This window comes from Pieris brassicae, chromosome Z (assembly GCF_905147105.1).
Source record: "Pieris brassicae chromosome Z, ilPieBrab1.1, whole genome shotgun sequence".
Classification (NCBI taxonomy): domain Eukaryota; kingdom Metazoa; phylum Arthropoda; class Insecta; order Lepidoptera; family Pieridae; genus Pieris; species Pieris brassicae.
The window spans coordinates 5,542,877-5,570,565 of record NC_059680.1 but is presented as its reverse complement, the minus strand read 5'-3'; the positions used below and the strand labels follow the sequence as shown (position 1 = coordinate 5,570,565).

The 27,689-nt window shown below is 32.5% G+C and overlaps 1 protein-coding gene across 1 annotated transcript; it reads right to left on the bottom strand.

Moving 5' to 3' along the window:
* Nucleotides 1-119: 119 nt before the first annotated feature.
* Nucleotides 120-22,395, bottom strand: LOC123718884 (solute carrier family 15 member 1-like). Its single transcript, XM_045675843.1, has 16 exons — nt 22,230-22,395; nt 21,473-21,614; nt 20,034-20,120; nt 19,358-19,442; nt 18,647-18,836; nt 18,199-18,281; nt 11,032-11,211; nt 9,158-9,394; nt 8,336-8,581; nt 7,863-7,966; nt 4,887-5,033; nt 3,488-3,731; nt 2,424-2,531; nt 1,881-2,024; nt 1,344-1,519; nt 120-1,244 (listed from the first exon to the last, which is right to left on the bottom strand). The coding sequence occupies exons 1-16, from the start codon at nt 22,306-22,308 to the stop codon at nt 1,220-1,222; spliced, it is 2,277 nt and encodes a 758-aa protein (XP_045531799.1). The 5' UTR covers nt 22,309-22,395; the 3' UTR covers nt 120-1,219.
* Between the last annotated feature and the right edge of the window lie 5,294 nt (nt 22,396-27,689).

Sequence of the window (27,689 nt, the reverse complement as noted above, 5' to 3'; positions counted from 1 at the left end):
TTGAAATTCATTTATTCTATAAAATATCTAATTATAACAAACACGTGTGTCTTGACGTTTTATATTTAAATAGTTTAATATTCATAATAATCACTTTCTAAATATTTTATCCTAAAATTATATACAAAGAGATATGAACAACGGGACCGTGGATTTGTTTCCCTTACACCAAAACCTTCATAATATAAAAAGTTCACCGTAACTTAGTCCACATTCTAAAAATCATATTACCGATTCTATCATAATTGGTCCGATGATAAGAGATAATACGAACACCAACATCTCGACAATTAGGTACCTGGTGACGCAACAATGTTGGTGCGCACAAAAATAATACATTTTTTATTATTTCTCTCCCTGATCCCATATTGAATTTGCCATTCATAATTGGACCCTTAAACTGTAAACCTATTTTTGCAACTACAACGTTTTAACTAAATTACAGCCTCGGTTGTTGGACTTTTAATACCCATGGTGATATATTTATTTCTATCTATTTTTTTCATATTATATTTATCAAAATAAATACCAGCACGATAATAGTAGTGAGTCAAATAAAATCGTACACTAGCTCTAGCTATAAATTTACATGTAAATTAGACACTAAGAGAGCGTCTAAAACCTTTCCGGAACAGTGATTAGATTTACTGTCCTAACCCATTTATTTTTAATTTTAAATCAGAAAAAACGATTAAGAAGCGCATCAATTGGCATATATATAATATATGTTACGTGTCTATGAATCCTAATCTGAAAAGTCTTTATTTTTAAAATAGGCAAATTTTGAAACATGGCATTCAAATAGAATCGCTTCCCATATCCCAAATGTCATTGAAATGTGAATACATCTTCTGTGCGTGTAATCGTAATACGTTATATGCATAATATTGTAAACTCTAAACAATAGAAGTTTGATGATTTTTTGGTTTACCGAGTCCGCTAGCTTTTGTATAAAAAACTTAAAATGACGCCTCACACTTACCGGCCGAACGAACATCAAGTAAGAATCTGACAAGTTGTCATAGATATCCGTAACGTATACTAAGCAAAACGTATAGCGCGTGCTATGAATACCTAAAGGACTCATACCAACGGACATTCTTGACACCATATTCATGCACTTGTAACTATCGACTGCCGACCTTTGGGGCAATTTTCTAGTGCAGCTCTGGAATTGTGTGAAAACGCTTGAAAACGACTCACTGAGCTGTAAACTTGATCATTGACTGTTACAAAATATGGCGCTGGAAAATAAGATTTGCTTAGAAATGAATTTTCACCATGTTCTTGAATTTAAGATTCTTTTATATAGCGTAGTAAATTTCTTATTAAGTAACAGTTACTTAGCTAGAGTCGTAGCTTTAAGGTCACTTGTACTTGGTGTAGCCAAATTAACGAAGGCATGAGGAGGCCAAGCTTTTGTTTTCTGCTTCTCCATTAGTCCTATACACGAAGCTTCACTGCTTTCCCGTCTACTATACGTTCTTGTTCTTGTTGATAATGAATGTACGGATATAACCTGTAAATAAGATGTATCGACTCGTTTTTTAAATAGACACAAAAACGTGCAAAAAAACCATTCTTAAAGAAATTATTTTAATGCCGTTTTAAGCGTATGAGACCAATTAAAGCCCGTGTCGAGTATTACAGAAATTTTGATTTAAACGTACCGACTGCTTTTCAAAACAAACTTTATCAAGATAGAAATGTAAACGCGTTTTTTATATAAAACTTTTTCTAAAAATAGTTCAAAAAGAATAAACGCAGACATGTGCAGCGGATCGTGTAAGAGTATAAAGATGTACTTCTGTTTAGACATAAATTTACGACGATACACAGTGTTGATATGTTGTGAGACGCAATATTGAAAAATTTCGCACCCTAGAATGATGACGTAGCAAGGGGTGGCTTTCCGTCGATGAACCGTCACCCTCCATTGTTCGAGTACAATAGCCTTGAGACATTTTTAAAAACACTAGCATAGCAATCGTAAGAATACCGGCATATGCGAAAAATTCTTTAGCCTGAAAGAAAATAACCACAGTTTTCACACATTCTTTATTTATTATTTAGTTAAAGATACTTTAAGTATTTTTAGATTTATACAAGTATTGATATTCCTAAAATAAATTTCTATTGTTGTGCTACTACTTTACAAAATTGCTTAATTCATAATTTATTAAAAATTTGGTTTTGACGTGTTATTTTTAAGACACTAATAATGCTCCAGCCTCTGCGGCTCCGTGGCACATTTGGTAACCAACACACATGGTCATAGTCATGGCTTCGAATCCCGGACAAACAATAGATATATTTAAGTTAAAGTATACAATACTGGATCTCGTACCCCATGGGCGGTTGTAGAATTTCATTAATCTTTGATCATTTAACACAAATCATTAACACCTAGACAAATTACTCACTCGTGAATCGAAGATCTTAATTTGCGCAACTAAAATCACAATAAGATTTCCAATAGCAACGGACATGTACCAAGCAGCGATGGTGATGGTCTTCATGCATTTTGGCGCCTGAAAAAACTTTAAGTTTCTAGTCATGTAATGGGGTCACCATGGGGTGAGGAAAAGAGCTGTCTGTCTGTTACATAGTTAGGGATATCACATTTTAGGGTTTCCTAGATATGACTAACTGGATTTACTGGATCCCCTAAGGTTTCCAGGTTTCTGTTTATAGAAAATAGAAACAAACAAAAAAAGAAACAAAACATGGACAAATATCTTACACGGACTAACTCGCAAGCACATCTTTCTACTTACATTAAACAAAGTAAATTTTGTTTAAAAAAGTAGTTTTTGCCCATTTTTCCCCTATTGTTTCCGCCTGCTTCTTCCTGTTTTGTTTACGACGCCGTTAAGTATGAAAAATTCTCATTAATTATATTAAATTAATGTTAGGCAATAACTCGTTTTCATTAAACTGTGACGAATATCTGATCTCAACATGTCATTCAAGACTACTGAAGCGTAAAGGCTATCTAGTTAAAACCAGACAGCGTAGACCTTGCACATCAAAGGCTAAATATAACTCGAATATTCACTATTATACATGAAAGCATACGTTGATTATTTGCTTGTAAATCGTATGTCATACCCATATTTCGATAAATTCATGAATTTAAGGAGTTATTTTAAAGATTATTAAACTTAAAAATTGTTTAAGAGTCATTACAATTAATTAATATTTTTTTAAAAACCAGACATGTTTAATAGTGTCTTTACGATGGGATTACTGTTCTATAGAGAAAATTTTTATTAGCTCGTATTTAAATTAGACGTTGCCGCCTGTCTGACATCCAATAGCGATAACAATTGCGCTGCCAACGGATTAAGCAATTAATTTTTTTTAATTATAATTAATTAAATAAAACAAAAACTAAATATTCGGTCTATCGCTAATGGAAGTTACAGATTACCGACGGAGTCATTGAATTAACATATCAACAATAACAATATATTTTCTAATATACCTGTGTAAATGAAAACTCAAGTCCAGAAACCGCAAACATAATTTCCGCGATTGATATAAGAAGATATTGAGGCACGATCCATGCAAGGTGAAGTTCGTTTGGTGGATTCGGAGAATGCAGCACCGCTGCGTCCAAGCGACCAAGTCTCTCGCGCAGGCATAGTACATAAACGCCACCAGCGCGAAGATAACCCTCACCGGAACCTGTCACCTCACCACCAGCACTTTTCGCATGCCATCTGAACCTGATGACATATGAATTAAAAGGAATTTGTTTAAAAAAATTATGTAACATAACAATTAGGCCGAATACATTAATAACTGAATTTTAATATCTTGTTTGTCTGTATAACAAAACCAAGAAATAACGCGATTAGAAGAACAAAGCGCGTACAGAGAAGTGCAAAGTTATAACCAATAAGACAGGAAATTGTCTAATCCTGAAAATTCCGGAATAAGTTTGTTGTAAATATGAAAGTTTAGGCACTCTCTGTTTGAATATAGTTCTATAAAGAACTTATAATATCAATGATAGTTTTGCCTTTAGTCATTAAGCAAAAATTTTATTGATTTGATAACAAATATCCTAGACCCAGTGAAATTAGAAGTAAATTAAGTTTATTCGTACGAACTGTTATATTTATGGAGCATTTGCCATAACCAGTTACTGGACGAGGGTATCAACGTAGACCCCATTAAGTAAGATCAAGGATGCCCCATGATGAAATCTTAGCTTGAAACTCTGTAATGCAATTAATTCTAGGCAAATTGCTGAAGCACTACCTAAATCTCCGACATATGTCCCTGACCTAACCCGCGACGAAAGATGCTAGTTTTATTTCGGTCAATTATTGTTTGCACTCCGACCGAGATTAGGACCCCATGCCCAAGGTACCAAGTTACCGATGATACGACGAGGTAAGAATCCATCTCTGGGCCAACGTTCGCGTAATTTACCGCTTGCAAGCTCTTGTTATTAGCGGCTAATTAACATTATCAGAATCCAACTAAGTATACTAGATCCTATTACTAATAATTATAGATTGTAATTGTGTTTATTCGAGATTGAGGAAGCGAGATCAATATTGATGAAACAATGAACGGAGATTTCAAAACACCACATCGAATCTGTTTGATAATCATTTATATAAACAACATCGGTTTAGTAGTATCATCTCATTTCGCCACAAAATTAATTTTGACAGTTGGTTCCTTTGAATAGTGTAATAAGATTTAATTTTAACAAAATAAAATGATTACGATTACTTTTAATCCCTATTTAAATAATTTAACACAATTCTTATATGCAATGTAAGCATTTGAGTTCATGTAAATAGTTTGTTTTAGTCTAAAAACGCTAGAACACTAAGCTCGAATGTGTTTAAACATTCTACACTTACTTTCCGGGCTGTAAGCACATGTAAGCGGATTCTCCGATGTGGTCAATTGGAGTGTTAGAGACATAGTAAATATCGCTGAGTTGTTTCTCTGTTTCCACAGAAATTGAGACATTTTTATTTGGACCGCAGTCACCTATGTACACCACCCTTGTAAGCAAAATAAATGTATTAACACACAATTCAAACTACATCGACATCGTATATGGTCGAACTAAGATTTTAAATTTTTTCATTGTATGTTATTACGTAAAACAAAAGAACATCGTTTTTCTCTACCTTATTGATAAGCACCTTTCAACGAAGAGACCTAAATAGTTAGCTTATTTTGTTCACTGATAATCCGAGTACAAATGGCGAAATTTAGAGAACCTTTTGAAGTATCGTCGTTTGGTTGTAATGGCTTTCTGACACAATAATAATAATAGTGTCTTGGAATTTATTCAATTCACGAGAGAATGTAAAAAATCACATTGTGATTTAATAAGTAAGAAAATTTAAATTTAAAGTTATGTTTAAATCATTATACATATTCCATTGGCAAAGGGGAATTCAAAATTCGTTACAATGATACGTTCATAATAATCGTATTTTGCAATGAGAGCTGAATTACATTTAGTCATTCTCTCAGGCATTATTAATTTCACCCCAGGCTGCTGTCTGCTGTCTCTACCAGGCCAGTGGTCGGTTTTACCTAATTTTTTGTATTCAATGGCCATATTCGCGTATGATACAGTATAGACATTTTGAGCAAAATTTTAAGTTTTTTATTTAAAAATAAAATTATTTAATTTTATTAAAAAAGTTGTTAAATTTTAATTACGTTTTCCGTCCGCAACAACCCCAATCTCTCTACTTCAATTTTCGATATTATTAAAGCAAGTGTATGTTCTGAAGTACATTTTGGTAATATATGTTTATATTTATTATTTCGTTAAATTGACCGAGGTAGAGGAAAAATTCAATAATTATATATGTAGTTAATAATAATAATAGTTTAACCTGTTTTTGTTTTGTATCGTTCGAGTGTATCTAATCTCAGTTTATATCGTTCCTAATAATAATTTAATTTCGTTACCTCGATATTTCTCCTCTGATAATTTAATTAATTTCTGTCTAAGGAATAAAAAAGTGCCGTCTCATATCGAATGCAACTTGTTTCCATTTAAAGCCATTTTCTTTGAACTGCAAGTTATGGCTCTAAAACCCTACTGTACTTTTCCTGTACTGATAGTTCTTCCGAATTTAGGTCAAAAGTTCTTTTATTTTGCAAAAAGTCTTACCATTATAATTGTTTTATCTCATTTTACTTAAAGATTCTTAATAAATGTACAGTAATTGAAGACGCTAAGACGTAAATTGTTTCCGTATGCTATTTTTATAAGTTCAGTTAGATTCATGTTATTTTCCCTGTACAATAAAGGCCTAGTAAAATTTCTACCTAGTTGAGCAATATAATTGTAATTCGTTCCGATATTACCACTAAATCCTCGATATTATTTTTATTATTTTTTTATAAGTTATCCGACTCCATATTGGCCTGGTGTTTTGCCTTTAAAATATAATTCGTAATTACCAAAGTCTTCTATTTCTTCCCTTAGTCTCCGAACTTTGCCAAGTCCCATAATGGACTAGGGAATTTTTTTCCATGGCAATTATTAGCTCGGTAAGGCTTTCTTTCTTTCTTAGGGTATCTCTACTCTCATTAATAGTTGCAATATGCAGATGTTGTCTATTTTTAGAGAAAATTTTTAGTACTTTGATTTGAAGGGTCTTCTTGAAGGGAAGTACGGCCCACGGAGACTACCCGTATGGTAGTTTCTTTATTACTTTGTTGTTATTGATAACGTTTTCAGTAGTTTTTGATCAGTGTTAGTTTGTACGTTTTCTCTCCTAATAAAGTTGAGAAAATTATGGGTATTTTTACTCTTTTTACTCCGCTTTGGAGATATGATTAGATCTTTAGGAGGCGACTCAGTATTATTTCGTTTCCTTTTACGACCGCCGAAGTCCTTTACTATAAGATTATCTTCCTGGAGAAATGCAATCCTGGGAGGATTCCTTCTTTCTTATTTTAATTTCGGAAAAAGTTGCTTTCTTTTCTAAAGTCTTTACCAATATATAAAAGAAGGTAGATTTTTCTTCTTCTTATCTTATGTCTTTTTCAGTTTGTAACAAATGAGACAAGAATAGGTGGTCTGATCTTGGTCTGACTTTATTACGTTGTTCTTTTCCAAATCTGAAAGCGTTGTTAATTTCGTTGCCTTCTATTGTAACTATTATTTCTTCTAGATGTTTAACTTTGTTTTTTAACTTCTCTACTTGAGTTCTTAGCAAACTGTTTTCTTATAGAAGCATCTGCAATTTTTGTTGTGGCATTTCAGTGATATTTTTTGTTACTGCTATTATAATATCTTTGGCATGTGTTGCCTAATACCTCTAATCTGATTTAAAAATTCCTTCATATCATTTTCCGTTATGTTTGTAATCTTGTTATTATTATTTTAATTAGAAATATTGTATAAAAACAATGAATAAACAATAAAAAAAACCACGGAGTAAAGATACGACTATGTGTCTCTCAGAGCCCCGTGTCGTTAGAGAATGTGCTTGAAAGTAATGAATATATTACGTCGTAAGTCGCACTAGATTAAAGACTTACTTGTTGTTTACTACGTGCACTCACGTTCACAATTAATTATTTCATCACATTGTTTTAGTTTTGAAAACGTTTCTTGACAGTTCTTTGTTTCAATATTCAGCAATCCAAGTATTACCTTTTACTTCTTGACCCTTTATTGTTTGTGAACTTGTTAAAGAGGAACTGTCGAAGCGTTGTGATTATGTTGAAATTCCGAAATTCACTTTTTCTTCTTTTAAATTTGATTGGATTGATATATTATTATATATTAATAAAAATATATAATATTAATTATATAGTTAATAAAAATAATGTTTAGTATATTTAAAACTACTCACTTTAATTTGGGTTTTCCCGTTAATGATTTCATGAAAGGATTTGGATCCATGAAATATAAAGAAATTTCGTCGTCTGAGTTTTGTCCCACTATTATAGGCATAAACTGAAAGTACACAATTATAACCCAGCTGTTCCATTTTCTAATTACGATAGAGTTCTAGACTCCACGGAATAAACTGCAGGATTCTTATAAAATGTATAAATAAAACCGTTTTGACACGACGTTTATGGATCTTTGCTTACGCTTTCCTATTAGCAAAGTATACATTACTTGTTCTATATTATTTGTTATGGAAATCATAAAATCATTTATACCAAATATTCACTAATAAACGGCAATAAAATCTTCTAAATTAACTTTTACTTAAATCAATATTTATAATCTAGGTAAAGCAAGCATTAAGACTCTACGTTGTGGTCGGATGTTAGCAAGTCCGGTCTGTAACTCTACGACTAATAAAACAGAACTAACCACTTCGGGTACCGTATTAAGCTGTGCTGTAAGCAAATGTCGTTTCATGATCCTTCCAGCACAGTCCACGGGACAACTGGCTGATATAAAAACCAGTTGGCGCTCAAGAGGGGTCATGAGAGCTGTTCCCTGCTCCTCGACTGGTGCTATACCTTCACCTCTAACTGCAATCTCTATGGGGCATGCTAGAGTATTCAATAAAACCAGTCCGGTATGCTGGTGCCCTGGTACTTGAAGAGTTGAACGCTGCGGAAAATTAGGTATTATGACGTACGTGTTGTTGAAAACTTGATAATGGATTTTGGAAAGACAATCTAACTGCAAGTTTCTCCCAAATATTCTCGCCTAGGTTTCTTCGAAGCATTAAAACTAGTGAACTATATTATAAATATTGACTATAAATTTTGTTTATAAACACGTCTATATATTTCTTACAGTATTGTCTTTGGTTAACATAGCTTTTACACATGGAAAGAAAACAATTTTTTACTGGATTAAAGATATTTGTATTATTATAAACTTATAATTATTTATATAATTTTAAATTTAAATTTTTTTCCGACGTTTCGCGTGTTCCGGCGGTACCAACTCCGGGGAAATAAATACAGATAACACAACTTTCTCTACAGCTGTGATACTTTGACATTCAACACCTTTTGTCTTCAGTCATTGTGACCACGCACGCTGTAAAGCACGCGAAAGGTCGAAAAAAAAATTAAATTTAAAATTATGTATTTAATTATAAGTTTATAAGAATACAAAAAGCTTTAATCCGGTAAAAAATTGTTTTCTTTGAATATTTCTTATAATTAGTTGTCGTACCTCAATACTGATCTGCAGAATGCCAGCTGCGACGAAAGCCAAAGAAGCAAGAATCCCACCAAGAAACATTTTGTGTAGCGGTTGAAGATCGGGTAAGAGCGGCCACGCTCCACCAGGGCACACTGGTATCATAAAAAGCACCATTGCAGGATTCATAACTTGCAATTGATCAGGCATTAGAGCTACCCCAAACAGCTCACTTCTCAGCCTCGAAGCTTGAAACGTCCAACGGGAACCCTAGAGAAAATACACATCTCCTTTAAGTATGTACAGGTTTTGGGAACGTGCCGTCCTGCGTTTAGATTATTATTATTTGAAAGGCCTCCCAAGTGGTTTATTATCATCCAATGTTCATCATAACCAGATCGTGGAGATATTGAAGAAATTCTTAAAATTTTATAACGCTGGACGTGAATTGGGTGTTTTTATAATTAATGCCTAATATAGTATCGTAAAGCACAACTTTGTTAAGTGGAAACAATGATGAACTACCTAGCTAGTAAACTTAAAATCAATTTCAATAGATTTTATAAGATCTAGCGCGGTCTACTTTACGTCACGCAGATATCACTTGGTTTGATAAGCGCTAGTATCAAAATCGATGGAGCTTCCGTGAGTGTGGCAGTCTTTTCAGCATTTAATTGCATTCATTTGAGCTTATTAATTTATTAGCACTTAATTACTTTGCAACCCAGTAATTAATATTTTTTATTCAAATTAAAGAACCATCTGATCCGACCGTACACAACATTGATAAAGAGAAGAAGAGAAAGAAGTCTGTTGAAATAATGACTACCAAGATTGATATTATCTCATTATCTGAGCTTTATTTGTTTTAATTTATTATTAAGATTGTCTGGAAAACTATGTTTGAATTAAATTAAGAATCAGATTATAGGCAGCACAAAAACCCTAATATAAAGAGTTACTAATATCCAACGACAATGTTTAGAAATGAAATACAAAATAGGTGCTAAGTATAATGATTTTGTGGTTTGTTGAATTTTAACAAAATATCTATAGTATACAATTATACAAATAAAATCCGTGTTTATATAAAAATTGTGTATGATAGAGCCTTATTACTTTACCATATTAAAAGAAATCCTAAACTAATGCCCCGAGTGTACTCAACACTTGAAGTACCGAATCTAGGTATTTCATACAATCGGTTGTTTCATTCTTTGCGCACAAAAAGTTGCAAACTCTACCGCCTCTCGAAATATGGATTGGGTAGAGTGGCGAGCAGAATTAATTCATTCAGGTGGAGTTGTTTGAACTGAATACATAAAATATGTTTTTAAAACTAAACGTTTATTGTTCCAAAGTCAGTAGTGTCAGAGGTAACTTTTATCCTCTCATGTTATGCCAAATATCAAAACATTTTGTTGAAAATATCACTGGCGTTGTCAGTAAATTAATGGACTGGATGTTGAACACAATTTTTTACGTAGTACGTATATTTTAAAACTCTCATCAGTCCCCATAATTGGACATTACTTTAGTCCTAATAATATAAGACGAAAATGAAAAGGGGTTGTAGCGCCATTACGATACATTGTAAATGTAATTTTTTTATTTTAGAATTATTATAATTCTGTTGATGGGCTATGGGGTTGTATTACGTGTTGGTATTATTGATATTTTTAATGGATGAAGCCTTCTGTGCCTACGAGCCGTAAATTATATTGTTTCGCTGCGAATTTAACCCAGAACCTCAGTACTATGAGCTGTGTATGTTTAAATATACAATTTAAACATACACGGTATAATATAAAAAATATCCTTTATAAATATGACTGGAATTATTATATACATGAAAAATAAATTTTAGAGACGCAAATATTTACAACGAATTTTAAAAATAAACAAACCTGTTGATCAAAGAGGGACCAGAATATTGGAACGGGTATGTATAGATAAAGTATAGAACACACAATTTTCATATCTTCAACGAGTTTACGTCCATATTTTGTGACGGAATAGTCCAGCCAGTGTTCTGGAGGTGGGCCATCTGTCTTCCTGTCATGTTGGAGGCGCTTCTTCAATGCATACTATAACAATTTCAAATATAAATTTGCTATTATGAATTTAGATTCAATTAATTTTATTACAGGGCACAGCATACATAATACGCCACTACTTGGAAAGGTGTATCTATCTAGCCCTTTAGTTTTCTCAGTAGGCACATAGATAGCAAAGATTAATTATTGCTATTTAAAAAAGTTTTCCTAGTAATATTAAAAAGATGATTTGATTGATTTGTTTTTTTTGCAATGAATGGGCTTCAAAACTACTGAAACGAAATAACTAAATAAACTAAGTAATTACAAACAAGCTAGGCATCCGAATACTACGATAATATAATTCAAGTTCTAGAAAAATGCAATAACAACTATTTCGTGTGAGCCGTGAAAACTATTGGCAATAGTTCGAAGTGATAAATCTCAGTTTTAAAGAAGACATCAATATCTATAAGAAAGTTATCGATACCATATGTCTAACTACAACTAAACTATATATTAAATTAAATAAATATCCAGCACTGCGAAACTAGGACCAGGAATTTTAGTGGTTAATAAATTATAAAAACTATATTGAGATCTCGGAAGTCACAATGAAGCATGGATGTATTTTACTAATTATTTGTAAGTGTAAATGCCTCTGATGTCTTGTATGTTATTTAGAAAATTCATATACTCGTACATCTCACTTTTCTGACAATGTCATACAAAAATTTGTATGAAAACATTGTTAATTGAACACTAATAAAAATTACTCATTAGTCTTAATTAAGTCAATTTTGTATCTTCCAAGTTTTTGTCTCTAAAATAAAATAACATCCTGAATTTTATCACTCTGTTTAATTAAAAGTTTGTAAGCTGAAATTTTCGAAGGTCGTTAATTAAATACCAATATTAATTCAATGTTTTTTTCTGTAAAATCGTGTTAATGAAAATACAGGAATAATGTAATTAGGAGATCAGTAATGCGGTAAAATGTTTAATTAGTAAGACTTTTTTGGCTCAGTATAAAAATTAAATCAAAGATTGATTATTCAAGATTATTCAAGCTAGTTTCTCACATTTCCTGTCGCTACAAGTTCTCGCGTTGGTTTCATGAATATCGTAACTGTATTAATTTTAATAATATCTTCTAATAACGTTTACTAACTTGTAATATATTAAAATGTTTACATGTGTGGATAATATTAACCAATAATCATTCCTTAATAAATAGGAATTTAACTCAAAATTTGTAATTTAAAATATATTTTTTGTACAAATATGAGAACCGTCGAGAGAAAATATATACACACAAATATTATTTAATTCTTACTTTAAAATCCCTAGCAGTATAAATTTTAAGTGTACATTCAATCAAGAGATCTTTTCAGTTTCGCTCTCCGATTATTTTGAGATTATGTACGTTATTTTTAAGAGTATCCTCATAACATTAGAAGATATACAGATTGAATTATTACTTCTTCAAAAATTCCCATTATTTAATATTAAATAAATTACGTAGCCAGAGCTGATCAGCTATACAGTATACAAGCCAAATTTCTAAATACGTGAAATGAATAGAAAGCTGGTGCTTTTAACGTAAGGATTATGTTTCATTAGTCGTTACGATGTGCATCAGAGATAACAGCTAGATTAAAATATACGTTCAGCGGATCTACAAAGGAATAATGTATTTAAATCCTTTTAAAACATACAAAACTCAAATAGAATAACAGATTCATATTTTTGTAATTATTGAAAGAGCGTAGCTTAATTCTTAAAAAGCCGGTAACGCACTCGCGAGCTCTCTAACAACGAGGGTGTCCATGGGCGGCGGTATCACTTAACATCGTGAGCCTCCTGCCCGTTTGCCCCCTGTTCAACATTTTTAAGCATAATTACAAAACTGTTCCGCGGTTTCAGCGTCCTCACATACGCGGTCGAATTGACTCCAAACTTTCAATTCAAAAGCTAACAGTATAAAGGCAAAATTGTTTTCAACAACCTGTATTTGTAGTTTGTATTCAAAAAAAAGAAATGGGTTTGCAACATTTTTTTGTAACAAAATCGTCGTTGTATTTCTCTCTCAATCGACCAGGTATATATTCCTGTTTTACATGTATACGTGGGAATTGATTGATGTACACCGATTGCGCAAATCTCAATGAAATGATAGATGCGACCTAACGCTACGACGCCTCACCATTAACCGATCATTAATAATAGTTGAATGTGACCAATATTATAGCTTTTTATTATATTATAATATATTTATTCATGCCCAATATTGTTACAATGATAAAGGCAATAAATAGGACAACAATATGTTTAACGATTTATTAGAAAAATAAAATAAATCCCATTACACAAGTGCAGTTTAAATATTATATTACGGATACACATTTAAATCAGTTCTCTTCTAATTTGGTAGCCGTCTGTTCTGCAGTGTGTGGTCTAGCGTTGTCGTGAAGTAGCAGTGGCGTGGAGCGATTGACCAGCCTATGTTGTTTAGCCGCTAGCTTTTCCATCATGGTTTGCAATTTCTGACAATAGACATCAGTCGTAATAGTCTGGTCAGATTTGAGAAAACTGCAATGAACAATAAAGGCACTAGTCCACCAAACGCTTACAAGTAACTTTTTTGGGGTTAATTTTCGCTTGGGGCAGGATTTGGCTGGCTGGCCAGGATCCAACCATTGCGCTGAGCGCTTCCGATTATCGTAAAGAATCCATTTTTCATCACAGGTAATTCAGTTTAAAATACCTTCATAATTGTGCCGGTTCAGTAATGTAACGCAACAGTCGACGCGCGTTTGCCGGTTTGCTTCAGTCAATTCGTGAGGTACCCTTTCAAGCTTTTTAATCTTCCCAATTTGCTTCAAGTGAATTAAAACAGTTTTATCACTAACAGCGCAGCCTGCAGCTAACTCGGACGTGGTTTGCAATGGATCCGCTTCCACAATAGCCTTCAATACTTCAGTATCAACTTGGGTCTGAGGCCGTCCACGGGGCTTGTTCTGCAGGTCGAAATTTCCAGAACGAAAACGTTGGAACCAAAAACGAACTGTGTCTTCTTTTGCAACATGACCGCCATACACATCATTCACCCTTCGAGTCATTTCCGCAGCACTAGTGCCACGGCGGAACTCGTACTCGTAAATAATGCGATACTTTAAGTTTTCCATTTTGTAAAATGAGTGACGCAAACAGAAAAAAAACAAATGAATGACGGTCATCGAAGCACAAATACATGAGTAAATAGCTGTACAAATTTGAATTTGGAATTTCTTACCAAAGAGGAGAACATCGTGATTAAAGTGGCCAGTACGAAATACGCCAATTTCATATGTAAGGACCTAATATAAAGGGAGCTTAAGGAAATTATTTATATTTGAAGCATAATTATTGTATACTAAATAAATTGTATACTATACGGTCGCCAAACTCCAAAAAAGTACATTGGTTCTTTCCAATTTTTGTCATCGTTTCTTGAAGTATGGCGAATGGAAAAAATTCATGGTGAAGTTGAGTAGTTTATGTATCCATTTTGAGATCGATGCACGATTTAAATAACTTCGCTCGATAGAAAAAAATCCAAACAGCCAAATTTTCACACTTTGAATTAATTTTATGACGAAAATGTATATAGAACATGATTTTGAAATTTACACGATATATTTTATCGCAAGCCAAGTAATTCATTTCAGAAAAAAACTTAATAAAATTACATTAATTTAATGTTTTACATAACCAATTGTTATTACGGGCCGGCGCGCCTCAGCGCTCCAGCTCTCCACTGCGCACTCCAGTCCACCCCGAGACACTGACACAGCAATTCGTGCTGGAATAGGGCCTTAAAGCGCTTCCGTCTCTAACCCATAGCGAGTGAACGGAGCGGAGAGAAACAGTTAAGTTTGCGAAGGAACAATTATTGCTTGGAAAGCAGAAGAAGCTGATCATATACCTACTTTAAAAAATGTTAAATTTAAGAAATTGATAATAGTATTTTAGATGTATTTAGAGGTATAAGTAAAACTGTCGTAAAAGGTATATAGATGTTGATTTATATATTTAATTTAAGTAGCCAGGAATTGTTCTGAAATATGTAACAATATAAAGCGAAGTCGGGTTTGTTCGAACACTTACAGTGGTGGTCATATAATTAGAAACACTTCTTATAAATTAAGAAAGTATAACTTCAACGTACAAACATACATTCATTAATAATCATGCAATGTTGCCTTTCAAATAAAAAACTTATTAAATGCATAAAATATAAAACATATCTTACTTTCAATTACAAAATGAGTCTCGCAAATGTAGGAGTTCATTTTCTGTTATTGGCAGCTTGGACGCCTATTTGGAAACCTTATAAAAAAAGCATACACAGCTCGTTCTTTTTTTAAATTGGCGAATAACATTTCTTTCTTGGCTTTTCCTATTATTCTGGTGGCAATTCAAAATTTAATTAATCTGAATGTTATTTTATTCAAAATTTGTTTCATCTGAAAATAACTTTATAAACAAAAATAAACATGTTAAATTCCGATGGAAAGCGCTATATTAGACGTTCTGTAAACAATGATTTTACTTATAAATTCATAAGGAGTAGAGTCAAGCACGGTAGCGGTAACATTAAAGTTTGGGGGTGTTTTTTCGGATGTGGAGTTGGATCTGAAGATTGAAAATAATGGATCAATGGCAATACAAAAATATCTTAGAGAACACAATGATTCCCTACTCGGATGATCATTTGCCTGTAACCGGGATCTTTCAGCATGACAATGATTCTAAACACACGGCCAATAGCTTCAAATGTTTCCTTAGCGAACAGCGTATATCCGTTTTAGACTGGGCAGCAAATAGTTCGGATTTCAACCCGATAGAAAATCTCTGGTATATTATTAAAAATAAAGTCTCACAAACGTCCAAACCAGTCAAAACGAAGAATTTAATCCCCCTAGAAAAATGTAGGAAATTGATGGAATCAATGCAACGTCGTTGCAGCGCTGTTATTGAAAATAAGGGTTACGCCACTAAATATTAATTATAACTATTGTTAGGCTGTATACAGTAGCTATTTTGTTAATAACAATAGTAATACTAATAGGTACTTTAAAAGGTATAGTTTTTAATACATTTTTCTTATTGTTTCGAATTGAACATTATTGTTCATACCTTAAAACTGATTTAAATGTGTGTCCGTAACGTAATATTTAAACTGCAAACTGCACTAGAATATGTAAACTGTCCTTATCAGGAACAATACATAAAATCGAATAGCGTAATAGAAAAGAAACGATGTTATGGAAAACATCTTATGGATAACACAACGCTTTGTGTTCGTATTTCAACTACATGGAAGCACAATGCATCGCTCGAATAGAATATTAAACTAAATATTGTATGAAAAATGATAACGTTTGAGCCATCATAAACTGGCATTAATCATGTTTTATTTATTGTACTCTATAGCATACAATTTGCAAGTTTTGAAAAAATTTACGATGTTATTACTGTTGTGTACACTGTACAGAAAAAATATTTTTGCAAAATCAGGCGTTCTTTAAAAAACCATCAATAAGACAGACGCAGAAATGTGTCTGCCCCATTGCGGGCCTATAAACAGTAATAACGGGCATTATATTTTTGACACTATTGTCGATACTAAACCGTTGTAAAATATTTATTTATGAAGTTAACTGCGGACATGGTTGTTGATCACTAAAGATGAGAATTTGGTTGAGACAATGGCTTTCAAAAGCGTATTAAATGTGACAACTGGAGGAGGTCATAATTAGCACTAAATCTTGATACGGAATCTAATCTCTCACCGCCTGGTATCGCCTAGATATATTATAACGAAAATTTAGGTAATATACTATTAAATCCTAGTATTTACAACTCTTGGTGATAAATTATTGATCTGCTCTCATCAGCATTTCTTTTATATTTCATTTAATAGGTACCTAATCTCCATTGTACTGATATTGCGTGTCGATAAATAGTTACGTCTAGGTTGTAGTCTCAAACTTGTGCTTATACTTCGATCGAATCAAGTCATAAAAGCGTTATATACTTACATAATATTGTTGTATACCAAATTACTAATTCCTGTTAATTAACCACTTGAATTATTGTTTCTAAAGCCAATTACGTTGACAATAGATTTGTATTAGCTTGGAGAGCTTTATAATGATTGTATATGAATTCTGATTAATTGAATCTCAACTATTTATAAAACAGACGTTTTCCAACAACTATACGCTTAGGGTGAAGTATTGCCTCAGATTAATTGCATATCGGAGCGGGTCGATATTTAGCAAAAGCTTCCGAACTTTAAAATTCTCTTGATACTGAGGATGCGCTTAGGTACGGCAACCAAGAGATTGTAGGACGTTGCTGGGTTAAAGTTCTCTCTTCCAATGTGGTCGGTCATCTCAAATGTGTAAGTCAATTGCGGTCATCAGTCACAGAGATGAGATTGGCAGATGGAATACCCACTGTATTACAATGTAAGTGAAATGTTATTAGGTACCTAAATAGGTTTCGTATAATCGAGTTAAAGATAACTTTATAACTCCTATACTCAGCTGAAGCGCTGTTTTGATATGTGTGTACGTACGTGAATGTAATCAAACTTTGTAAACACTACGTAATATGGTTGAACGTGATTTCTCAAAGTTAGATTTAAAAAGTAGAACTTGTGTGCACCTGTTATTGTCTTCAACGTGTTGGATCAATTGTGATAAAGCAGTTTTATAATAAATACGAAATAGTTGAACAATGTTGAATGAATGAACCTTTCGTCTCCTCTAGTAAACGTCTCATCCGTATTTTGTAGGAAATTTGCGATAAATTAACCCGATTTCGACGTCTTAAAAAGGAATAAATTCTGTTTAACCTAAATGAAATCACTGACTTTTCATCAAAGCGTAAATTCAAAGTTGGACAAAACAACTAAATAATGTGGTTTTGACCCTATCATTTTTTCCGAATAAGAGGGTAGTTCCTAAATATACAAAAGCTACTCACCCATGTACACGCTAGAAACCGGAAGGTTATTGCATCTCGTGGCTTTTTTATTCTATACCATGGCTTACCAGCGACAAACGTCACTATGAAAGAAAAGTTTATTCTCTATTAATGTCATTTATCCAGCCCTAGTAAGGATACACTTATGTCTATCATGGATATTGTATTAGGCAAATGCAATGTATATATTATCTTAATATTTATTTTAACATTTACACCTTTTTCCCGAAGGGTAGCTCTCTCGCTTAATTTTCATGTTTATTGGTACATTTGATTTATGCGTACTCTATTACGTCCTAGCTCGCTCTTCCAACTAAATAGACGGAGCATCAGTCGCGTTGCCCCACTAAAGTGCACACATTGAAATAGCCATTCCTCATTACAGTTATGTAAGCTGTAGCATTAAGTAGATATATACGAATTGAGCAATATAATAAAAAGGATATACCAATAGATATGAGGACAAGCAAGGAGGGAAAGCCAAATCCAAGGGCATAGCAGGTATCGTCACCAAAACACATGATACTGCGTCTCAACATCGGTGTCACAATCGTCCCCATAAACCCACCAAGATTTACGGTACAATAGAACGTTGAGAAAAATCGTTGTAAGCGTTGATTCTCCTCCGGCAGCCGAAACTATTTAGAAGATACAAAATCTTGACATGTCGCTCATCTATATGAAAACTACTGTAGATTCACGGACATCATAAAATAAAGAGTAGTAATATCGGAAATTATTACCTGAATCTTGCATTTTCTTTAATAAACTCAGTGTAAATAAATATTGTAGGGTTCAAGAAAATTTAGAAGTACTAATGATTAAATCCATACAAAAACCACTAGTAAACAACTCCGTGAATGGGTCACCATCACAATCATCTATTCCTGTATAACACCTATTAGATGCCAAGTTCAATACTTGCGCTTCCACTGAGTTCTTAGGGTACTCAGGCCAAACAATCGATCAAATATTTTCGCCTCTAAGGTCATACGATCGAATCCAGTCTGTGAAGCTGCTTTGTTTCTATATGCGTTATTAATTAACACAAGGCAAATGCCTCCTTGTCTATGAATAAATGATAAAGTAACATAAGTCTTAACTAACTTAAATATTTATAACATCTCCAAATAAATAACTATATAGTAAAAAATGTTACCTGATCGCCTCCGAAAGCCGCTACGCAAGGTTTGATTCCACCCGTGCCTGTAGCTATTAAAGCTAAACCAATCATAGAAGTTGTCCTATACATAAAGGAAGTATATTCAAGGAAATTTCTAAAGAGTTTAATGTTTATGTAAGTACATATGAAACGACGTCCTTTCATGTTAGAATCGAAGTACACGTTCCAATATAGAGAACTCATATAAAAGCAAGTAAACGGCATACTTAGCTTTGCTCTCAAGTGTAAGCTAACTAGATTTGTACCTTCAGAAATTGACGCTCTTAGAAGTCATTTCAAAGTTAAATATTAACACTTTATGTTTAAATGTCAAACATTAGACTCGACTTATTTGAGAGTCAATCTATTTGTTACCAGTTCGCGATTAAAAATCTAAACCGATTTAAATGTAAGTATTCCTTCGGAACTCAGTTTAATCCTAGAGTTGCTTTCCTTGTGCGTTTCTTGTATAACGAATAGTAATAAAACAGACGCTTCACGATTCCGTTGACATAGAGTCAGAGATTACGACAACGCATCAGTTAAGAAGTTCATCATCAGAAAGCATCAGAAATTTGGAAATCAAATGATAAATAAAGCTGTATGCATTCGTTGGTGTCAGCTATTTAATAAACTAAGGAATGATTTATTTATTTACATATCTTTTACTCACGTAGGTGGCAACATTAACGGAGGTATTGCAGAGAGGCTCGTCAATACAGTTCCCACGAGATATATAATGGAAAAGTACAAAATTACTCTGTAAAAAAATTTAGAACTATTTAATTGCTTTAGACCTGTAGCACATTAATATTCAAACATTACAAAGTTTTGTTCGTACAAAATAGCCTGATAACTTGCTTCTATTATTGTTAATTCATAAAACTAAATAAGTCGGTATTAACTTGTTCTAGTTCTAGTTTAAGTTGTTCAAAGGTCACAGAATACATTAAGAATAATCTATTAGATATAACGTTGGTTAATTACCCTGGAGCCTAATGTAAATGAATTCTGAGAAACAATAATTATTTACACAGAGCATAAGACAAAGAAATATTATCACTGAAACAAACACAATGTAGGTTACCTGTTTTCATAAGAACAAAATTGAAGCTCTCCGATAAGAGATGTTCTATGAAATATCAGTCAATGTTGCTAGTTTGTATGCGGTCCTATTTCAGTGGCATTTTCAGGCAGGCGCCAATTAAACTTACGACCACAACTCACAAGGCTCTTCGCCATTGAAATGATACTATTATAATGTCCGGCAAAGCTTAACGAACGTATATACACTTTCTTTTCAATTTGGCCAAACCAAGTTACTGAAAACGTTACTTTAACGAGCACGAAACTAATAGCGGAAGAATATTATTTTGGAAGTAGAACTTTGGCAAGTTATATGAGACAGTAAGGAGAAAGAATAGTTTCCACGCTTTGGAACGTGGTGTAGAGGACGACTCTTACTTACTCCAATACTACTGCTTCACATAAGCGAAGGGATGATATGTCTACTATGGGCTATTTTCGGCGGCTGGTGGCGCGCAATAAAAGCAAATGAAGGAGAGTGGGGGAGGCCTTTGGCACGCGGAGCATCGGAATATTATTATTTAATTTTTGTTTTTGTAAGTATAAGGCTACAGACCTATTGCATTCAATTTAAATAAACCTTATACTGTCTAACTAGCTGCTGACTAGCTGAGACTACGAATATACAATCGAAACGTGAATGTATCCGACAGGAAGATATATTTTATAGAGGGTAATTTGATCGGCATCTCAGCAACCCAGGAATGAAAAGTCACAGGAGATATGTGGTCTCGTTAATCCCAAGTGACTAAGGACGGAACCATCATTCCAGTCAGATGTCTCAAGCTTATGCTTGTTACTATATAACTATTATTAGTTATATCTATTCTATATACAGACATTTTTACAGAATCTGTAAATATCGACTGACTGACTTGGCCATTGTAATCCATGGCCAATTTTGGAATGCTTTTGAAAGGATCAATAAAAAAAATTAAAAAGCGAGACTCTGACTAGTCCCTGGGGGACTATGACCCAATAGATGATGATTCGGTATTTAATTTTGTAAATTAGCAAAGTACTTACTTATATCTGCCAATAAAATTATCAGCAAGAACTGCCCCCATTAATGGCATAGTATAGCACATCATTATAAAGATATGATAAACAACTGTAGCTGCATTCTCGTGTAGGCAAAGAACATTTCGTAAATACAGGGACAGAATAGCTGAAAAATATTATCACTTCAATAATCTTGAAAAGCGGACACGTATTACATACTCCAATACTATCAGAACCGCCACAAATTGTTTTAAGAACCTGCTAATGAACCATCGCCCTTGTGTTGGGACTTGGGATGGAGGAATGTGCATGCTCCTCCGAAAGGAGCAGCGAGCAGTCCAATACGGCTAATATGATGAATGTGATAACTAGCCGGCCCGAAGTTCGAAAACTTGTACCTTGTAATATTATAATTAATTTATTACAGCATTGTAAGCGCGATGCGAGCGCGAGGGGTATGACGCCTTATGACTGTACGATAGGTGTCCCTACAGTGAATTTGATTCCTTTTTAGGTAAGATACATTAAAAGCAGTCCACAATATTATTTTATATTATTTTTATTTAATATTATACTTTATTTTCTCAGTAGTTAAATTTGATTAATGAATTGAAAGGTATATTATACTGATAACTCGCGCATAAAAAATATCGACCAAACGAAACCAAAAATGTATTTAATTGTTAACCTTTAATGGAACGGGCTCCATTTATAGAGTACTTCATATATACGTATAAGAATAATAGGTATCATAAAGTGCAGAAGCTAATTAAGAACTTACTTCGCAATCCACAAAAAGAAAATCGTTCACAAAATTCTGTAGCAATTATGCAATAAATAGATGTAGGAGTAGTGTACATTAGGAATTAAACCTGCCCAAGTTACTTTATTTACAAAGATGATAAAGCAACTCTTTAAATATTGATAGAAAAGAAAGCAGTGCGTTTTATTACCTTTGCTTACTTAATCTAAACGTCATAAATAATAGACGCTGTCTGACCAAAGAGTCTATTACGTAATTTGAAGATCATTATGGTAAAAATCCTAAAAACGACTATTTTAGTTGAATAAGAACATAATCTTAATAATACATAGAAGAAGCACTAAAGGTAACTTAAGAAACGCGCTTAAATAGGAAACGAAGGCACACTGGGTCCATTATTTTATACAGCCAATGTAGTGCAAAAAAGGGTATAAAACAATGTTTGTCGCATCTTTGCGAGTAGGTACCACATAAATTGACAATAATCGGAGGCCGGAGCTAGTAACGTTTTTCGAACCTTTTCTTTTCGATTTAATTAATTTATCTTATAAATACGTTTTATATTATTTTAAAGTATTTATTTATAATGTATTCATGTTCAGTATTTTTAATTTATTAAATGACATTAAAACGTTTATTTATCAGTGTAGAAAATACAGCTGGTGTGTGTCCTCTTCGTCATTCGGATATATCTTAAAATACTAAACTTCTGAATTTTATAATTGGTAATTAACTAGCCACTTTCCATACATACACTATATGGCGTATGGAAATGATAATAGCTCACGCTTTGTCACGAGACAATTTCCGTACAAATTCGTTAAGCCTTTGTGGGTTAAACTGTCAAAAAATGATTTTGTCTCAAGCCCAAGATCCGTAATGTTACTAAGAGTTCATTCCTTAAGACTTTATTTCCGACAAATAATTCGTTTTACAATTAAAATCTTTTGTACAAATAACTTTTATTAACTGGCTTTTAAAATAGCGTTCGCCATTTTATCGCATAACAGAACAAACGAATTGACATCTGACATCTCACCACATGTTGACAGATGACGACTTAAAGATTATTGCCATTAAAAAAAATCTAAAATTTTCCTCATATTGGCAAAGTTTTTCATTTTAATGGTGAGGCTTTAACAAAGTTTTCTAAGGATATATATAACTTTAAACTTGAACCCTTCGGGTTTTCGTGCCGGCCAATTAATGGTGACATTGGTCGATAACCTTTCGTATAGTTTGTAAGAAGAGCAGCACCTTTATTTCTTTATAGTACTGACCTCTTTTTAGAACGTACTTCTGAAAACTGGCATAATAATATGATGTCATCACTACTTCCTCTATTATCGATAAATAACAGTAAGTCACAACCAGCCGGAATTTTCAGCTTCAACTGTCCACTAGTACCATACAGCGATGCTTTGAGTATTAGTACTATTTTAGTCAAAGAGTCTTAACTAAGGAATATATTACATTAATAAAGTGAACACTGTATTGGGCTGTATTGTATCTTTTATAGCAATTTCATGTTCATCAATATGAATTTTATATCCTTATTGCATATTAGTCCCACTAACTCATACCTATCCTATATAAATAATTCAACACTAGGAATGTTTGAATTCAATATAGCCTCTTTTTTGCATGTGTTGTTAAATGTTTAAGAGAAATCGTTATTGGTTGTTATTTTGGTGGTGTTTCCTTCTTAAACCTCTAATCCTAAACATAAACCTCTAAACAGTGAGCATTAGTACGTAAAAAAAAGATTTAATTAATAAATATAAATAATTCCTCTCGATTTCATATTTTCTATCAATTGAAAATATTAATTTTTGCCAGTAGTATCTTTCGGAAGTTAGTCCGAACCTATGTAAATTAAAACACGACAAACATTGTTTTATCTTCTTCTTATTAGGATGATGTAAATAAATAAAGGATCAACATCTCCGTTGCTATTTTAGCGCGGCGGTTTCCTTTTTGAGTAACATATCAGATAAAGCCAGAGTAATGGGATTTAGTTGGTTTAATCTTTGTAAAAAGTAAGTTGGCAACATTGGTTGTTTATTTAATTGTGATTTTTTTTTATTTACCGATTACTTTAATAAATTGTTTTCATTTCTGTTAAGGCTCAAGTAAGACAACTTTGGAATCTTGTGCCTCCCTGAAAAGGAAACTGTGTTGTAAAAAAGTTAATAGTTTAAGCGTATTATCCTATATTTCTTATAAATTACCAATCTTTGAGGTCTTATATCAATTTGGTAAATTTAATATGTCTGACTTTAATTCTGAATGTGATGAAAGTAATGTATCGGCCATTGTTACTTCCGTGCCACAAACGCTAGAGCCAAATTACCAAGCTAAAACAAATTATCCTGCTAGAGGCAAAAGAGGTGGCTATAGCACTAGAATTTTTAGAAGAACACGTGGCGAAGGTTACCGGCAAAGTACTGGTCAGCATGATTACGTCAATAACAAAGTTATACATATTCCTTCAACTAAAGTCGGAAGAGTGATAGGTCGCGGAGGATTAATAATTCGAAATTTGCAACATCAAACTGAAGCAAAAATAATCATTGGTAGTACAGAAGGAGACAAAACAAGGATTACACTTCTTGGCTCAGATTCTGCCATTTCACAAGTAGAAGAACTGATTAATGATCTTACTACAGAACCGCCACCAAGTGCTGAAAATAAACAAAGTAATTAATAATAAAAGATTGTAAGCTGTAGAACAAAAGTTAAGTCTTCTTGTTGGTTGTCACTGCTAAATAGTCATAAAATGACGATTTGTTAAAATCTTAAATTTTAATATTTTCCATCTTATAGTTGTGATAAAAGTTCTAGTTACATAAGTGTTGCAAGACTAAGTTACTAAAAAATAGTATTAAGAGACAAAGGCCAATTTGGACCATATATTTGTTGATCTCTAAAAGTATTATATAAGTTGTAATAAATTTTTATGCTTTAGTTTTGTTTTAATTCATATATTATTGTTGTAACTAGTCATAAAATTCATCTTCATCAGTCTCATATAGACAATATGATCCATTTCTATACATTACTGTTCCCTGTTAGTTCCTCTATACTGTTAAGTAAAAAAAGATAAACCAATTTGTTTCCTTAATGATCTTGCTTCACGCAAATTTGCAAGTTTGCTGCTTGTGAGAATTTTCAAGACATGTTTTTAAATGGTGTAATAAATTCTTTCAGGTAGCAGCAAAATCGTTGGGTTCACAGTTCGGATGGCCTAACATACTAAGGGTCTTTCAAACTTGATTTACTAGAGAAGTAATAAAGACACTAATAAAAGTTATCAAATAATATACCTACTAAAGTGAAAAGCTATATAGAGGAAGTTTGTATTTTTTAAAATCTACAAATAATAAATTGTTCGATCTTGGAAACACAATTTGGTAAAATTACAAGCAGTGTTGGACAGTATTCAGCTCTTAGTTGTTTTTGTTTATAGGCTTCAGCGTAGCAGGGAACATGTTGACGAGCAATGAGCATGGTTAGGCAAGAAAATCTATCACATTAAGTAGGCATATACATAGATTAAAGTTATCCAACCTAGTCTTGGACACTGACTGTGTCGTACATTTATCGTACATTTCCATGACATTTATGTGTATAATATTCGTCATCCAAACTTGATATACACTATTCACTTATTAAAATAATACATAACAATTATATATATAAAATTAACATACATGAGAACCAGCTGTTTTAAACTCATAACCACCAAGGGTATACATATACTTTTGAGAATAAAAACATTTGATCATGCTTAATTAAAAAAGTAAACAAAGATGAACAAACTATTTACATAGCCTTGCTTAGATCTAAATATTAATAAAAAATATACATAATTAAAGCTTATCATCTAATTAAATTTGGGGTATTTCAAATGGGATATGCCAAAAACTTTTAATGAACTAAAGACTTTGTTTTGTTTATTTACTTTACTATTTTATTTTATTTTATTTATTACTTTACGACTTTAAATGTGTTAATATACTGATTTAAATTTCAAAACTTATGTTTTAGGTAGTCTAATTAATAAGAAAGAAGTTAATAACATCACTTTATAACCAATTTCATGTTAATACAACCACGGATACAAATACAATACCTAGTTATGTATACTAGTAAAATAATTAAGTAAGTAGGTAGGTAGTTCAACATGATTAGCATTATTGAATTGTACACATACATTTGTTTGACAATCTTTATTAATAAGTTCATATTATGTTTTTTATTGCTATAATAATAATAAAGATTTCTTTATTTTCTCCCATATAACAGTTGCAACAAACAATAACACGCTATTTATAAATTAATAAATCCTTTAAGTATGTGGGGTTGTAGAGGTAATCTCTGGATAGATTGAACTGAAGTGATTTTTAAAATTCTTTTTGAAGAATGACCTGTTCAAAAAAAGTAACTTAAAGACACTGCCTTACGAATGTCATATGCTTGAGTACTAGAGAAGAGTGGCAGTGCTTGACACTGCTGCTGAGCTCTCTATTATTGAATTTTCTTAGTGTAATCGACAATTGTAGCCTGATTTGTTAATGTACTTCATATAGATTCATATCATTACAATCTGTAATTTATGGAATTCCAAGGTCCAGATAGGTATCATGTATATGAAACAAATTCGATAGTTCAATATTGTCCTGTATGCTTGTCAGTTCACTGTATATATATAGACTATATTAAAATCTTTTATTATGCTTATGATTGCTTGAACACATACTTCGAAAAGTTGTCCAGTGTTTTTGCAGTGACTACTATCAAAGGTGCTATGTAAAGATGTGAATGTACTAGTTTAAAAAAATAAATTATAAGGAATATGATGGCACTTGTTATTCATTAAGTTTCATATGAAAAGGTTATGGTTAGGTATACTGTATAAAAAATAGAGATCTCTATTAATTATCATACGGACACCGAAGATGGTACCTGAATATTGTTATATATGTGCAATCAAGAATTTTTATTATGTTTTTTTCATTAGGACATAGGATAAAATACAAAATTAAATTAATTAATAAGGAAAAACAACTACATACTGGCAGGTTTCATGACTGACATATCAATTATATAAAAAAATCTTGCAAAAAATCAAGTGGTCAGAAGGTTTAAATTTTCTACACAAAGAATTTAAATTAATTTATAAATAATGTATATTTGTGGCTTGATTGGCTTCTTAAGATGAGTTTGAAACAATCTGGCTTACTAAAAAAACCAATTTAATTCAATAGACTAGTAATTTCTAAGGAAAAGATATAACTCATGGTAAAATTAATTTTTTTTCTGATGGATGTCAGAAGCTGTATCAAAATAAGAAATGTTTACCGAATAATTCGAAACGTTTATTAAACCGCCACGAGATATTGCTTTAAACATCTTTCCTACGCCCTGCTTAGCCAACTCCAACTCTGAAGGAGGTTGGAGTTTCAACATCCAAGT